We start from the raw sequence: 18037 nt of genomic DNA, 5'->3' as shown, positions 1-18037 counted from the left end.
CCTCCTGATGCAAGCCTCCTATTTTTATACAAGCTTGGGACTGAAACTCAAAGCACACTTACAAGTGAACCCCTCAACTGCTAGACCTCTTCTTGGACATTAACCAATCATGTCCATGTAGATGCTTGACTGGCTGGCCAATATGACGGTATATACGATATTCAAACCTTAAATCCCCAGATCTCAGCAGTAGTTGGCAGTTGTAGTTTACCACTGATGGCTTTGAGAAGCTCAAGGATTATACAAATCTTTCTATGAATAAAAAATAGCCAAACGTAATATTTATTTGTTCATTAGGATTTTAATGTCATGTTTTACACACTTTGGTTACATTCATGACAAGACAGGTCATTACTGGTTACACAAGATTCATCAGTTCAAGTTTAATATCAAACAGCCATGGACAATTATGTAGCTCCAATTTACCTCACTTGCATGTCTTTGGACTATGGGAGGAAGCCGAAGCTCCCGGAGGAAACCCACACAGACACACAGAGAACATGCAAACTCCACACAGAAACGACCCAAATCAAACCCTGGACCTTCTTGCTGTGAGGCGACAATGCCACCCACTGAGCCACTGTGCCGCCCCATCATAATATTATCAGATGAAACAAAGCAATCAGAATCCCAACTAATTTCACCCACAACAGGTTATCAACAAGACGTTTATTAAACAAAATCTAACTCATGAAATGCATAATCCTTGAACTGCGTGGATATTTAAAGCCACATAAAGAGGACAAGTCTACAAAAAAGAGGACATCTAGTCACCTCAGATTAAATTCGGCCAATGGAAGATGACGTCAAGCAAATACACAACAGCAACTATAAATCCAGACTGTGTAACACCTGAACAACAAGAAACAAATATGTCCCTCCAACTGGCCTGTCTGAACTGTTACTTCTTTAGCTCATGTCTGCACCAAATAATACAGTTATGATGATGATGAATTTTAATACAAAGCACCATTCAGTAAAACACACACTCTCTGCAAACTTGTCCTTCCCTCATTCTTTTATAAGGTTATTTATTTATTTATATATTTATAACAATGTTAACGTCATATTTAACACACTTCGGTTACATTCATGACAGGACAGGTCATTACTGGTTACAGAAGATTCATAAGTTTAAGTTTAATGTCAAACACAGTCATGGACAATTTTGTTATCTCCAATTCACCTCACATGCACATCTTTGGACTGTGGAAGGAAACCGGACCTCCTAGAGGAAACTCATGCAGACAGGGGGAGAACATGCAAACTCCACACAGAAAGGAATCGAACGCAGGTGACAGTGCTACACACAGAGCCACTGTGCTGCCCCCCTTCATACAGGTATGAAGTTCTAGAATTTAAGTGAAGGTAAATTAAAGCTTTGATGACTCCTGATGTCCTTACTACACAACTCATCCTTTCATTTGTCACGCATGTATATAACATATGCACACAAGTATGTAGATATCTGACCATGTGCTCACTGGATAGCCCATTCCAAAACCATCAGCCTTCATCTGAAGTTCGAATTTATTCCATTCAGCCTACGGCAGTTCAGCCCTTCATATTCTGCATACCATTCTGGTTACAGTGTTGTAAATTAAAGACCAAGAGAAACTGGAGACGCAGAACAAAGAAAAATACACTTTAGTGTGGTGACTAAAAAACAATATAATGAAAGATGGTGATAGTGAGAGAATGATGACTGATGTAACTGAGTAAATAAAGACGAGAATCACACCTTGTATATTCATATACACGTGTACAGTACAATGAAATTCTTTTTCCACACATCCCAGCTTGTTTGAGCTGGGGTCAGAGGGCAGGGTCAGTCATTGTACTGCCGCCCTGGAGCATAGAGGGTTAAGGGCCTTGCTCAATTACCCAACAAAGGCTGCATAGCAGAGGCTGAATTTGAACTGACGATCCTCCGATTGACAGCCCAAAGCTCAACCCACTAAGCTACCACTGTCCCAAATACTATGCATATTAAGAATTGATGTAAATCTACAGACTAAACAAATATGCATAGTTTTTTTTTTTTATTAGTATTTTTAATATTAAATAAAAGTTTATCAACACAACAACTATTACACTGCTATTGTCCATTATTCTTTTTATTATATCTTCCTTTTGCTTTGATTTTTCTTCTTCTTGTTTCTTTCATTCCTTTTTTAGCCACTGTAATTAAAAAAATTGTAGAAGTAGGTAAGTAGAAAGAAAGAAAGAAAGAAAGAAAGAAAGAAAGAAAGAAAGAAAGAAAGAAAGAAAGAAAGAAAGAAAGAAAGAAAAAGGGCTGAGGTAAAAAGTAAGGGAGTAGAAAAATAGAGAGTAAAAAATGTGGTTAGAAAGAGAGGAAGGAGTAGGGGGAGAAAGAGGAAGCAGCAAGGTGGAAAGAAAGGAAGGACTGGGGTGAAGGAGAGGCAGCTATGGGTATAAAAGGAGGGAGGATGAATGCATGGAGGAGTCAGTGGTGAGGGAGGAACACAGTAATGGCTGTAGTAGGAGGCCAGTCCGGGGTTGTTTCTGATGAAAGAGGGAATAAATAGCAAGGTCGGATGGAGGAGTGGTACAGAGAGAGACAGAGAGAGACAGAGAGAGAGAGAGAGAGAGAGAGAGAGACAGAGAGAGAGAGAGAGAGAGAGTGAGAGAGAGAGAGAGAGAGAGAGAGAGTGAGTGTGTGTGTGTGTGTGTGTGTGTGAGTGAGAGAGAGAGAGAGAGAGAGAGAGAGAGAGAGAGAGAGAGAGAGAGATCCTAAAATACCATTTTTTCATAATTTTTTTTTCTGGCAAAGTGACGTCATTTAATGCACAATTAGAAACTTAAGAACTTGAAGGAGGCAAAACTAGTAACAGCATGGAAAGTTTTACTTTAATTTATTTTTCTCTTTGCTTTTTACCTCCCGTTTATTCCTCAGTATTTTCACCACTGTGGTGAGCTAGTACAGACGTCTGAACTATCCGAGCGTAGTGATAAAAATAAAAACGAGTAAACTTCTGAGACGTCTGAAAATGAAATGAAGGACAAAATAAGGCATGTGAGAGGAAGGACGGAAGGAAAGAAAAAAATGATAGAAAAACTGTAAATAAAATAATGGAACAGATCATAAAGTATTAATGAAAACCAAAACAACAAAAAACAGCAAATGTGCATTAGTGTGTGTGTGTGTGTGTGTCCATTCAGTAAAAGCAGAGCGCATTCAAAATTCATTTAAAAACACTCTCCATTCACATAATTCACTCATTCAGCAAAGTTATTAATGGTAGAAAGAAAACAGCAGCACTGTTCACAAAACAGTCCTAAATTTTAAACCTTCTCATCCATTGATTTCCACCTCTAGTCATCATCTGTGAGGAGTTTTGCATGTTATTCATATTATCCATATTATGCAGATGGTGGATTGGCTGTAATAATTTTTAATTTGGGTGTAAGCCAGGGTTTTGTTTTAAAGCAAGCCACATCTTGTCCATCTTGTCCACAACACATCTTACTCTGAACGTTTACTAAAACCTAAAATAAATATATTTATATACTCAATTGATGAGAAGGTTGCCCATCTGATCCCACTGTGGTTTACAAGATGTAACGTTAGACCTGCACAATGGAGCATCATGTACAAGCTCAATTCGTGTTTAGGTGCCTATAAAAATTCATTTATTTAATGATTATTATTATTTGTCTCTGCGACCCATGCAAGGGTCGTGACTTAGGGTTTAAACAACCCTGGTGTAAGCAACTAAGTAAAAAAGTGAGTGTGTGATACTCTGCATTGAATTGGTACCCTGTCCAGGCACTGGACCCACCACAACCCCACCTAGAATGAAGCACGTTAGTAGAACCGATATGTACTGTACTGGCATGTAAATGATGTAAATGCACTATAGGTATGGTCCTACCTAATTGAGCCGTTTCCCGTTTAATATGCAATTTGCTGTGAAATTCAAACTTTAAGGTTTGTGTTTAGCGATTTAACGTTTTTCATTCGTGTAGCGTTCAAGTGCCTGACATTTACTGGTTATTTTGAATTATGAGGTGGTCCTAGCAATTCTACAGCAATTCAGTTAGTCAAAATGTCCAAGATGTCAAACTCTAAAGCAGCTAAAAACACGACTCAGGTAACTGAGTTTGAAAAAATTGCAACCAATTCTGTGGACACAGGAAGGGAGGGGCGGATGTTTTTGGTTTACATTTAACTATTAAGGTAGGCTGTGCTGTATATTGTAGCTTCCTTTTATTCTATTATTCAATTTATAAGCGTTATTTAATGACTGCTGGGAAATGTGGCTTTTTTCTTTAAAAATCTGTGAAATCTGTGATTTTTGAAAACAAGGTCTGTGAAATTAAGCACATTTCCCTGCGAATTTAGTAGGGCCCTAACTATAGAACTCTGATACACACTGATTTGTAATTGTGTTGAACCTTCCCTTGTCAGTTCTTCCGTCTTGTTTTCATCCGCTGTGACTGTGGGTTGAAGCACGATTTTTACTCCCATCTGTGAGGGGCGCGACTTCAAAATCTCGCCTTCACCTCCTCCACGCTAAATATAGACTAGGCTGTACTACTTTGACCACTCGTCTTCTCTCCACCCACCCAGAACCCACTACACACTGAGCTGAGAAAGAGTTTTCTTTACTGCACTGTGATGAAGTTTCTAATTCTGTCTTCGTCAGACTTCAAGCAAAGATGTGTATCCTAGCTTTCTCAAAAACACTACATGGCCATAAGTATGTCGACAACCATGAGCTAGTTGGACGTCACATTCCAAAACAAATTGCATTATTATGTTGTCACCCCCACCCTGCAACTATACCAGCCTTTACTGTTTAAAAAAATGTTTTCCACAAGGATTTGGAGTGATTCAAGGGCCTAGCTTGAAAACAGTGTTCCAATTCATCCCAAAGGTGTTTTTTCATATAGATATTTTTGTTTATGCATTTTCTCCCCTTTTTCTCCTGAATTTTTAGCGCATCCAATTGCCCGATTGCATCACACTTCTTCTCCACTGATTGAGGCAAACGAAACTAACACACGCCCCCTCCGACACGTGTGCAGTAGCCGACAACATCTTTTCACCCGCACAAGTCGAGCTCATGTGCGGATCAGCTTTGTGTACGAACAGTCACACCATGATCAATGCATTATTCCTCGTCCCTGTGCAGGCACCATCAATCAGCCAGCAGAGGTCATAATTGCATCAGTTATGAGAGAGCCAATCGTTGTGCATGTAGGCGCCCAGCCCGGACGGATGGCAGAGCTGATTTTGAAACCGATGAGTTCGAAATGTCAGCTCTGATGTGCTAGCGTGCTTTACCGCTGCGCCACCTGAGCACCTCAGAAGGTGTTTAATAGGGTTAAAGTCTAATCTCTGTACAGGCCACTAGAGTTCCTCTAAACTACACTTATTCCATGCACTAGAACTCAGTCAAGCTTCATAAGAGAAGGGTCGTCCCCAAACTGTTATTTTAGATGGTTGTGTACCCCCGTTAATTACTAGTGTGTCTCTGCACTATTTTTGCAGGTACAGTCATGACTGTTCAATACATTACCTCTTGCCAAAGTTACTGGCAGGCACCGCCAGGCTGGCCGAGAGCTGGTTCGCTTTGCGTGGGTGAGCTGGCGTCCTCTTCAGCGGAACTCGGCTCGGAGACTCTTTGGGCTCGGAAGACTCGCTTTTCAGACTCGATCTGTTCAGGTCCTTCAGCACGTCGTAGTTGATTTTACTGGAGATGCGTTTCTGCTCCAGCATCTTCTCTATGGCCTCGTCCGCCGTACTGGCATTGATCGCCTGCTTCTTCTGTGGTGGCTTTCTCGGCTAGAAGGAAAAAAAAAACGTACGCACACGAAAGGACAGTCAAAGTGTCAAATCAGAACAAAACATGGATGTAAACATACACATTTGTGCCTTGCATAAAAGTGTGCAATAGAAACTCGGCTTCACCTTTTTCTCTTTGTAAATGCCCAGCTCTTTCTCCTTTGCTATTTTCTCCTCCTTCTCTGTAGATCAAATACATATAAATAAGTAACGCCCTGCAGGATATGGTTATTTAAGTGGATAGAAACAATACAAATGCTCTAATTTTAGGCACACAATTAAAAGGTTAATAAGAAGAGAAATGTCCTTTCTCTAAAAGATACATTGCCAGAAATGTATTCAGGATTGCCAGATTAGTTGAAATCTCTACAATTAAACCATTCTAAACTTAATTGGAATGAAAAATAACCCCTGATCTCATACACATCATTTACAGGCAGGTTTAGTGTAAACTAGGTTTGAAAAAAGTGAATCATGAGCCAATTAGTGTCCCTTGGCTACATCAAATTTTGGAGCACCACCTACACCTGCTGTGCCTGAGTGCATTTTAAGCATACAAATAAAACAAGGATGGCACAGTGGCTCAGTGGGAAGCACTGCCGCCACACAGCAAAAAGGTCCTGGGTTCCGTTTTCAGGTGGAGCGGTCCGGGTCCTTTCTGTTTGGAGTTGGCATGTTCTCCCTGTGTCTGCGTGGGTTTTCCCCTGGAGCTCCGTTTTCCTCCGACAGTCCAAAAACATGCAAGTGAGGTGAAATGGAGATACTGAATTGTCCATGACTGTGTTTGACATTAGACTTGAAAATATAAATGTGTAATGAGTAATTTACCTGTCCTGTCATGAATGTAACCAAAGTATGTAAAACAAGACATTAAAATCCTAATAAATAAATAAGAAATCAAATAGCGAAACATCTTAGTTTTTAGCGCTGTGAGTCCATAATTTCCCTCACGTGTAAAACTAAGATAAAGATGTTGATGCCAGTGTGTTACCTTTCTGTTCTTTGAGGTAATCTGCGTTCTCCAGCATCCACAGCTCAGTTTTAATCTTGACCTCCTTTTCATTTAGGATGTACTGTGAAAAAAAGTGAACCAGGTCAGTTTGTGCATTTACATTTACATTTTTGGCATTTTGCAGATGCTTTTATCCAAAGCAACTTACAGTAAACAATCTAAGCAACTGAGGGTTAAGGGTCCAACAGTGGCAACCTGGCAGTGGTGGGGCTTGAACTGGCAACCTTTTGATTCACATAGATTTCGTCCTGTTCTCAAATGAGCTGATTTAAGGACTCTTAATTCATAAACAGTGGTCAAACTGTTTGTACTTCTGTTCTCTTTCTTTTGTCTAATGACATGTTGGAATCACTAATTTTTAACTATGTTTTGCATAAAAAATTTGTAAAGATCATAAAAGTTTTAAATTACATTTTTATTTCCAGTTTGCTTATTTAAAAATGTTGCTGATCAGTTTTTCAGCTGTTTCACTTTCAGAATTTTTTCTCCCAATCATGGGCAATGATGGCCCAGTTGTACTAGACTAGTACAAGTAAGGTAGCTGGTTCAAGCTGCCACTGCCTGACTGTCAACTGTGTGGCCTCTTAGCAAAACATTTAATTGCTTGGATTGTATATGGTCCCAAAAGTTGGAGAGAATCAAACCAAACCAAACCAAACCAATCAAATCAATCTTCCCTTTATAGAATAACTTCATTTCATGTTTTATCACTGCTTCATCCTGGTCAAGGTGATGGTGGGTCCGGTTTACCAGTGATCACTGGGCGCAAAGCATTAACACACCCCCGGACAAAACGCTAATCCATTGAAGGTCTGTATGTAGATGCCCGACCGGCCGACAGCACCACTGGGCTTCCAACCTGGATCCCAGCAGTAGTGGGCTAGCTTAATTTACCACTGTGCCACCCGAGCGCCTACATAACATTACTCTCAAAGCAAATCCTTTATCTGTAAAAAAAAAAATAACATCAAATGATTACATTTTGCTTAGTACACTAGTATGTGATTTGAGTAACTCACCCGTTCTATTTCATCATCATCGATCCCACTCAGGTCCAGTTCACCAGTATCAAATTCTTCATCTGTAAAATAAAAGAGAAACAACAAAAAGACTTCATTTCTTGGTTCACTCTTCTAGAGATCGTCTGGACACTGACACCAGAAACACAGTGTACTTACAGATCTACAGCCAACAACAATACACTTACTGTAAGGCACTGATGTAAATATTATGCCTTTAATTGCATGTAAATCAGATAATAATACAAGAACTCAACTTTAACTCAAATAACTTGACTGTAAGTTTCTGCCCAAACAGTAGGTGTGGTTATTTTAGTTATTTATGTCTTACAGTGGATCCTGCACACACCTGCTCATAAATTCTACATGGTCCTCGAGTAATCAAAACTATGAAGTCTCTAAAGTTTAAGGGTTCTTAAGTGAACGATTCTATTCCACAGCAGAACATTTGTCTGAATATTTGATAATATTTGGCACAGTTTTTAGGTCGGATGCTCTTCTTGACGCTACCTTCTTGTGTATCCGGGCTTGGGACCAGCACTAAGGTTCACTGATGTGTGTCGCTTCAATGGCTAGGTTCATGTAACACTATGCGCCTCCTGTATTTGTAACTCCAGCCTGGGATTCAAACTCCGGAACTCAGACCCTGCTGTTACCAGATGCACGGCTCCACACCAGTTGGCAGTGCCAAACGAAAGATGAAGCCTAAATTTATGTGACAACCTAAAAAAGCAGCAAGTCCGGACCAGCTTGATACTTATTGTTTATATCCAATCTGTTAATATTAATTATTTTTTAATGATCCGTTGCATCTTTGGCAGTTCATTACAGTGTAATGTTTTTTGCTGGTGATGCTGATTACGGGAAGCTCTAAACTCTCTGTTCAAACAAAGTGACGATTGCTGCCGACGTGGTCATTTCATCACGCAATGAGATGTTCAAGAACTTCAGTTGACATTAGATCAGAATAGGAGATCATGTGATCTGAGTGACTTTAACCGTGGCATGATTTTTAGTGCCAGGCAGAAAATATTACTATACATTATCTGTGCAAACCACAGGACTGCTTTTGGTTACAGTTTCAGCGGTTTCAGCTGAACGTGGCCTTTCTGGCTCATAGTTGTAGAGAACCATGACTCTAGAGTCTACAGAAACATCCAGGGAGCGGCAGTTATACGATGCACTGTGACCATGACGTTCAAACCCAAGCCCAGTGAGGAGACTCAGCTACCATCTGGGAGTTAATTCGCACAAAACAAATGTAATGTCTGGGAACTAACAGCACACCCAGATCAACCAGCAATAAAAACACCTACTAGCAAGCAGCATATACCAGTTAGGCTGGGCAGAGGTGAAAAACTGCTGGCAGCAATGATGCAGAACGCATGTTTATATGGGTGAGATTATCTGCAGGCTCTGATCCAACTCCATCCTGCTCAGGTCACTGTAACAGTGTAATTTGTGTGTGTATATGTGTGTGTGTGTGTGTGCACTTCAGTCTTCCTTCTACATTACCTCCCCTCCACCCCTTCCTTCGTTTCCTACCTCCCCCCATCTCCTGGTCCTCCTCTTCCCTTTCATCTCCCCTTCCCCCTTCCAAAATGCCTACGGGTTTCTGGCAGCACTTCACAGGTTCTACATGATCTACAGAACTTCTTCTCCTATTACTCTCGGTCTCAGAGTGGTGTACAGAGGAGGGAAAACCCAACTGCATACATGCCCAAGAGAAAGAAATCATCTGTGCCAGCTAGTTTCTGTAAAGGAGGCGTGGACTTTCGTACCAAAGCAAAAATGTTCGTCTGGGTAAAGTCCAAGTTTGCACAGTATCATATATACTCACCAACCAGTTTATTAGGATCCCCTGTACACCTGCTTTTTAATGTAATTATCCAGTCAGTCAGTTATAATTATAGCCCTACTAAATTCACAGGAAAATGTGTTAATTAATTTCACGGACCTCGTTTTTCAAATATCACAGATTTCACAGATTTTTACACAAAAGTGTCACATTTCACATCAGTCATTAAATAACACTCATAAATCAAATGACAATAACACAAATTAAAAACGTTTTAAAATTTTGCCCAATTTTACTTCCAATCTAGTCGTATCCAATTGCATTACGCTTCCTCTCTACTGATGCTGATCCCCACTTCTGATTAAGAAGAGCGAGACTGACACATGCTCCCCTCCGACACGTGTGCAGTAGCCGACTGCATCTCTTCATCTGCACAAGACGAGTTCATATGAAGATCAGCTTTGTGTACGAAGAGCCACACCCTGATCCTCATCATTCCTCGACTCTGTGCAGGCGCCATCATCAGTTATGAGGAGTCCCTATCCGGGTTCCCACCCTGTATGAATTACATTCTGACAGGTTGGTTTATCCAGTTATCTTCACAGATATTGACACAAAACACCAAAAACATCCAGTGTGTGACAGTTCTGCAGACAGAAAATGCTTTGTTGACATGAAAGGTCAGAGCAGAATGACCACATAGGTTTGAGCTGACAGGGAGGCAACCAGAAAAGCATCTCAGATAGTACAACATCCATACCTTGAGAACCTGTCAGCTGAAAAGAGAAATTCGAGAATACGGTGGGCACAGGCTTACCAAAACATAAGTTATAAATGAGAAGAAAATGTTGCCTGGATTGGTCCATTTTGATTTCTGCTGAGACATGCACATAGTAAGGTCAGAATTCTGTGTAAACTCGCTAAATCCACATGACCAACAGGTTTCTGTTAACAGTTCAGGTGGATGGTGGTGGTGTAACATGTGGGGATTGTTATCTTGGCACACTTTTTGATCCCCCAGTAATAACATGTGCCGATATAGCATGTTGGATGATGACAACTTTTTAAAACCATGGGGTGCGGGATCTGTTTAAAGCCTCGCACATGGTATCTTGGTCTCAAAGCACCCACCCCCGTAGCGTGCCTCTAAAAGTGTGCTTTCCGTGGTGTGTGTGTGATGTGGTGAGGCGTAATCAGGCGGCGGTGATTAGTTACAGCACTTTAAAGATCAGAGTTAAGAAGAAACAGAGCAGCACATTAGAGGAACAGAGGAACAGAAGCTGCAGTGAGCGAGAGATAAATCCGACAATACAGACCCACCTGCACCAACTTCAGAAGAACAGAACAAAAGAGAAGAGATCCAGTTATTACAAACCCCACTGCCAAAAAAGTTGGGACATTTTGTAAAATACGATGAAAAGAAGATAAAAAAAAGATTTGTTAAATTTTTTAATTCTTTGTTTAACTAATGTGGTGGAAAAACCCTTAATAAAATACATCACAGACTTGATTATGAGTAGAAAAAGGTTTTAATCTTGTCTGCAATAAAGGACCGCACCAACAGAGTCCCACACAGAGACACTGTGAATGCGATAAAGAGGAAAGAAAATAATCACCCCATATACTCCCTTCATTGACCTTGTAGGACAGTGGAAGATTTCACCGTTAAGAGAGATTTCTTAGCTAGAATATAGAAACCGGTCTAAACCAGCTAGAACTGGGTTTTAGAGGTCATACAATGCAATTCACGCACTTCTTGTCACGTACACCACATACACATCCAGTAACCTTCCACTGTAGCAGTATACTTGGAATATTGGAATATGACTACTGGCAATTATGCCCTAAGCATATCTACATGTTCTAAGTACTACAGTGGTACCTTGTAACTCGACGTCCCCTAAACTCAAAATCTTTAAAACGCAAACCCCTTCATTGAGAAATTTGTACCCTTAAACTCAACATTTACCTTAAACTCAACGTTTACCTTACACCATACGTGTGTGCAACTGCCCCTTTGTTCAGTGCTCGCCTCAAGCGGTGTGGTAAAACGTCATTAAAGTGCGAATATGAGACGAATCTGCATTTGTGTGGAATAATAGTCAAATCCACTCTGAAAGCTCAACATATATCTGTGTTTAGCTGGATTTTTCTCCTGTTTCACGTTTAAACTTGTGTTATAGCTCGGGGTTCTGAGAAATTGTAAGAATCAGCTTTTCCGAGAGAGTTTAAAACGCTTATAGTTATGTATTTAAAAAAACAACATAGTAACACTAAATATCTCTTAATTATTACTGCTCATAAGTTACTGCTCTCCACTAATGAAATTCCTCACTTGTTTTAGTACAGTAACTCATGTTCAGCTTTGTGCTCCACCACACTCCATAGAAATAACAGCACAGACAGCAAAAAGTGATTCTGCCGCTTCTCATGTGAACGTGCCTTTACTGAACTCGCTAGGGAATACGGTATTCAGAGATCAAGCACCTCCACGATTAAGAAGGAGACAACGTAAGGAAACAAAAAAGTTAAGGTAAAGTGCATGTTTTTTGGAAATTTTACTGTTTTAAATTGTATTTCAGTGTTTTTATATTATACTTGTGTCATTTTCAGTGTATAAGTGTCCAAAACAACCCCATTATTTTACATTAGCCTAAAATATCTGCATGGGACCATGGAACGCATTAACACGTTTTCCATACATCCTTATGGGAAAAAATACCATGAAACTCAACGTTTTTTAAACTCCCAAGTACACCGTACCACTGTAATTGATTATGTATTACTACTTCTAGTGTAAATTAATATTTTTCTTACATACTAATTAAAGTAGAAAGAAAAGATTTACAACGTTTCCACTAGATCATTTATTGTAAATATGAACGCTTTTAGTTTCTGATGCCTGCAACACACTACAAAAAGATGGGACAGAAGTGTGTTCAGCACTGCGTTTCATCACCTTTCCTACTAATGTGACAACTTCTTTTTAATCTCAATTCCAAAAACTGTTCTTTTTATCTCATACAACCCCTGGCAAAAAATATGGAATCACCACTCTTGGAAGATGTTCTTTCAATTGTTTAATTTTGTAGAAAAAAAATAAATCACAGACATGCCACAAAACTATCATTTCTCAAACTGTCAACCCTCTGGCATTAAGAAACAATAAAAAAAGAAACAAATATAATAGTTGTGGTCAGTCACAATTGCTTTTTTTTAGATCAAGTAGAGGAAAAAAATATGGAATCACTCAAATCTGAGGAAAAAATTATGGAATCATTAGAAAACACTGCACCATTATTACTTTGTTGCACCACCTCTGGCTTTTATAATGGTTTAAACTCTCTGAGGCATGGAGTTAACTAATGACAAACAGTATTCTTCATCAATCTGCCTTCAACTGTCTCTTGCTGTTGCCAGATCAGCTTTGCAGGTTGGAACCTTGTCATTGACCATTTTCTTCAATTTTCACCAGAGATTTTCAAATGGATTGAGATCCGGACTATTTGCAGGCCATGCCATTGACATTATATGTTTTCTTGAAGGAAAGTTTTCACGTCCTTTGCCCTATGGCAAGATGCATTATCATCTTGAAAAATGAAGTCATCATCACCAAACATCCTTTCAAATGATGGGATAAGAAAAGCGTCCAAAATTTCAATGTGGACTTTGGCATTTATTGAAGACCATCTCCCCTGTGCCTTTACCCGACATGCAGGCCCATATCATCAACAACTGTGGAAATTAACATGTTTTCTTTAGGCAGTTATCTTCATAAATTTCATTGGACAGACACCAAACAAAAGTTCCAGCATCATCACCTTGCCCAATGCAGATTCGCGATTCATCACTGAAGATCACTTTTATCCAGTCACCCACAGTCCACGATTGCTTTTCTTTAGCCTACTTTAACCTTGTTCTTTTCTTTTTAGGTGTTAATGATGGCTTTTGTTTGGCTTTTCTGTATGTAAATCCCATTTCTTTTAGGTGATTTCTTACAGTTCAGTCACAGACATTGACTCCACTTTCCGGCCACTTGTTTCTCATTTGTTTTGTTGTGCATTTTCTGTTTTCAAGACATATTGCTTTAAGTTTTCTATCTTGATGCTTTGATGTCTTACTTGGTCTACCAGTATGCTTCCCTTATACAACCTTCCCATTTTGTTTGTACTTGGTCCAGATTTTAAACACAGCTTACTGGGAACAACCAACATCTTTTGCGACATTCCACAATGATTTATCTTCTTGAAGGAGTTTTATAATCCTCTCATTTGTTTCAACTGACATATCTTGTGTTGGAACCATGATTCATGACAATCTGCTTTGTGCAACAGCTCTCCGAGGTGTGAGCACTCTTTTTAAACTGAAGAATAATTAGCAAATCTAATCTGCTGCAGATGTTTTGTTTTTAAACTGCAAATTACAGAGTGATTCCATAATTTTTTCCTCAGATTTGAGTGATTCCATATTTTTTTCCTCTACTTGATCTAAAAAAAAGCAATTGTGACTGACCACAACTATTATATTTGTTTCTTTTTTTTATTGTTTCTTAATGCCAGAAGGTTGACATTTTGAAAAATTATAGTTTTGTGGCATGTCTGTGATTTATTTTTTTTCTACAAAATTAAACAATTGACAGAACATCTTCCAAGAGTGGTGATTCCATAATTTTTGCCAGGGGTTGTACTACATCAATACACACACCAAGACCAAATCCATTATGAAGATACGGCTGCAGGTGTAGGGACCAGAATATCTGGATTATCACAATTTAATGTGGTTTTTCAACATCATTTCTAAATACATTTTTTCACATGAATAAAATACAGAATTCCTTGTTGAATGTTAAAGTATAAACAGCAGGTTGAAAACAAGATTTCTATAAAGATGAAACCTGCCAAGAATATTCATTTATTTCCACTAGTCGCAGTACGTTCATGGCCAAGTGGAAACACACATTCAATCACTTACTCAAAACTGGGGAAACAAATTGGAGCAGACAATCCGTCCTCAGAACGTTTTAGGAATGTGTGATGAAACTGAAGTAAATAAAAGATACACACAGGGACACATGGATAACTTATTTGCAAAACTTCTCCAAGATAGTGACTAATGGAGAGGATTAAACCCAGGTCCTCAGGGCTGACAGGTATATCTCTCAGTGGGACTGACAGTGGTACGATGGATGCACCTCTTTTACTGGGACTGACAGGTACATAGGACGTTCATTTACTGGAACTGAGAGATACAGAGGACTCCGCCGTACTTTGACTGAAAAGTACATTGGACAGTCATTTATTGGGACTGACAGGTACAGAGAACACACCCTTACTGGGACTGACGGGTACAGAGAAGCTGAGAGAAAGTGATTAAAAGGCTCCTTTGGCAATAGGGGAAACAGTTTTATCGATTAACAAGTGACCCTTACTAACCCCTGTGACCTCCCACAGGAAACCCCTCACCCACACACCCCCAAAACCCCCTACCCACCCACACACACACCCACACAGACACCTGCTACTGCATACACAGTGCCTCCAGCAGAGGCAGAGATAGAAACAAGTCTAGAGGGACTAATAGAGGAGTATTTCCACAATGTGCTGCATATCTACTACAGTACTTAGTCTGAAGGATGAAGAACCACCCCCATAACACACACGCACATGCGCACGCGCGCACACACACACACAAAGAGGGAAGAAAAGCTATTTAAGCGAGACAAAGCACAGTAATGTGTTTAGATCAATACTAAAGTGGTTTGAGTCATATTATAGTTGTCCATCTTCATCCATCATTCATAACCGTTCACTGACACAAGACGTTTCAGATTTAAATGTAATATTTTTAGAAGCCTAAAGCATTCCAGACTGTTCTACACATACTGTATAAGTGGACTTTCTTATAGGGCTGAACAACGTACCACTACAGTCAATTATTTACAGACACAGAAGAAAGGAACTCACTGTCCATTTTATCAGCTCCAGTTACCATATAGAAGCACTTTGAAGTTCTACAATTACTGACTGTAGTCCACCTGTTTCTCTACATACTTTTTTAGCCTGCTTTCACCCTGTTTCACCCTGTCCTGTACCTAGTAGGTCCACCTTGTAGATGTGAAGTCAGAGACGATCGCTCATCTATTGCTGCTGTTTGAGTTGGTCATCTTCTAGATCTTCATCAGTGGTCACAGGATGCTGCCCACGGGGCGCTGTTAGCTGGATATATTTGTGGCTGGTGGACTATTCTCAGTCCAGCAGTGACAGTGAGGAGTTTAAAAACTCCAGCAGCGCTGCTGTGTCTGATCCACTCATACCAGCACAACACACACTAACACACCACCACCATGTCAGTGTCACTGCAGTGCTGAGAATCATCCACCACCTAAATAGTACCTGCTCTGTGGTGGTCCTGGGAGAGTCCTGACCATTGAAGAACAGCATGAAAGGGGGCTAACAAAGCATGCAGAGAAACAGATGGACTACAGTCAGTAATTGTAGAACTACAAAGTGTTTCAATATGGTAAGTGGAGCTGATAAAATGGACAGTGAGTGTAGAAACAAGGAGGTGGTTTTAATGTTATGGTTGATCAGTGTATATGTTTCAGGTAATTTAAAGTTTTTTAGGAGCTTTTAATATTATTCTGATCACATTCAACCATCCAGACAAATTTCCTCTCAGCATAATGTGACAGTTTGTAACAGGTGAAAGAAAGCTAGTCCTATTTATATTGGCACTTTCTACAGAACCAAATCAATAATTAATGCTGCTGTATGTCGATTCTTGTCCCTGCAGATACATTACGACCATAAGCATTTGGACACCTGATCATGAGCTTGTTGGACATTCCATTTAAAAACAAATGATATTAAAATAGAGTGACCTTTTCAGCTATAACAACAGCCACTCTTTTGAGAAGACTTCTCACAAGACTTTGAAGTATGTCTGTGGGAATTACTGCCCATTCAGTCAAAAGATCATTTGTATGGCTGGGCCTCCATTGATGTTCCAGTTCATTCCAAAGCTGTTCAGTGGGGCTGAGGTCATGGCTCTGTGCAGGCCACTGAAGCTTTTCCTTATGCTTTTAAGGTCACAGTCATGCTGGAACAGGAAAGGGCCTTCCCTAAACTGCTGTTACAAATCTGAAGCACTTACTTTCCTTTATATAACTGAGTTAGTGTTGTGGCTGAAACACATTAATTCAAAAATTAGAAGTGGTGTCCCAATACTTTTGTCCATGTAGTTAAAAAAGTGTTCAAAGTAATTCACAGAAGAAAACATCAACAGGCAAAATTAATTGAAATCCCAAGACTGTCATGTCATGAAATACTATTTGGGTAAGAGGGGTGGTGGGGTGGGGTTCTATACCCCTGCACACACGCCATAGGAGCTCAGAGTTCAGGGTTCAGTTCACCCCACTTGAACACACGCACATGTTTCATTCTTTCTTAAAGTCAAACAGATGCTCAATCACAATACACAACGCCTGATAAGTTCCTATTGTGTGTGAGCATGTGGGTATGTGTGTCTGCATGAAAAAAACTGAAGTAATGTGATGTAATTCCAACAAAGAAGCAGAGAGACTGTGCTCCAAACAATGAACAAAGCAAGAAACAATGAAAGTGTGTGTGTGTTTGTTTATTACGTACATGTGGTGGGTGTGAAGGTGTGTAAAAACTGTGTGTATTTGTGCTGTGTGTGCATGTGTATTATGTCTATGTGTAGGGTTTAAGAAGAAAAAGAATGCCTTTAAGGTGTGAGTGTGTGAAAACTGTGTGTATTTGTGCAATATGTGTCCATGTCTGTGTATATGCAGTTACATGTGTTTACATGTCTATATATTTATGTGTGTACTTGTGTGTGAGTGTATGTGTGTATATTTACGTGTGTGTGTATACATGAATGTGTGCGTGTGTGTTCATTACGTACATTTGGTGGGTGTAAGGATGTGAATGTGTGTGAAACATGTGCACACGTGTATACAGTGTATCACAAAAGTGAGTACACCCCTCACATTTCTGCAGATATTTAAGTATATCTTTTCATGGGACAACACTGACAAAATGACACTTTGACACAATGAAAAGTAGTCTGTGTGCAGCTTATATAACAGTGTAAATTTATTCTTCCCTCAAAATAACTCAATATACAGCCATTAATGTCTAAACCACAGGCAACAAAAGTGAGTACACCCTTAAGAGACTACACCCCTAAATGTCCAAATTGAGCACTGCTTGTCATTTTCCCTCCAAAATGTCATGTCACCCGTTAGTGTTACTAGGTCTCAGGTGTGCATAGGGAGCAGGTGTGTTCAATTTAGTAGTACAGCTCTCACACTCTCTCAAACTGGTCACTGAAAGTTCCAACATGGCACCTCATGGCAAAGAACTCTCTGAGGA

The 18037-nt window shown here is 39.8% G+C and overlaps 1 protein-coding gene across 1 annotated transcript in view; it reads right to left on the bottom strand.

The window, feature by feature from the left end:
- The window catches only part of brf1a (BRF1 RNA polymerase III transcription initiation factor subunit a), a 57082-nt gene that overhangs the window by 5546 nt on the left and 33499 nt on the right, over positions 1 to 18037 (bottom strand). The window contains exons 13-16 of the mRNA XM_062995725.1: positions 7844 to 7905; positions 6804 to 6885; positions 5939 to 5994; positions 5547 to 5812 (exon numbers count right to left, since the gene is read on the bottom strand). Of these exons, the coding sequence (XP_062851795.1) occupies positions 5547 to 5812; positions 5939 to 5994; positions 6804 to 6885; positions 7844 to 7905 (466 nt within the window). The remainder of the gene's footprint in view (positions 1 to 5546; positions 5813 to 5938; positions 5995 to 6803; positions 6886 to 7843; positions 7906 to 18037) is intronic.

This window comes from Trichomycterus rosablanca, chromosome 5 (assembly GCF_030014385.1).
Source record: "Trichomycterus rosablanca isolate fTriRos1 chromosome 5, fTriRos1.hap1, whole genome shotgun sequence".
Classification (NCBI taxonomy): Eukaryota; Metazoa; Chordata; class Actinopteri; order Siluriformes; family Trichomycteridae; genus Trichomycterus; species Trichomycterus rosablanca.
This window is presented reverse-complemented; position numbering and strand designations above follow the sequence as displayed.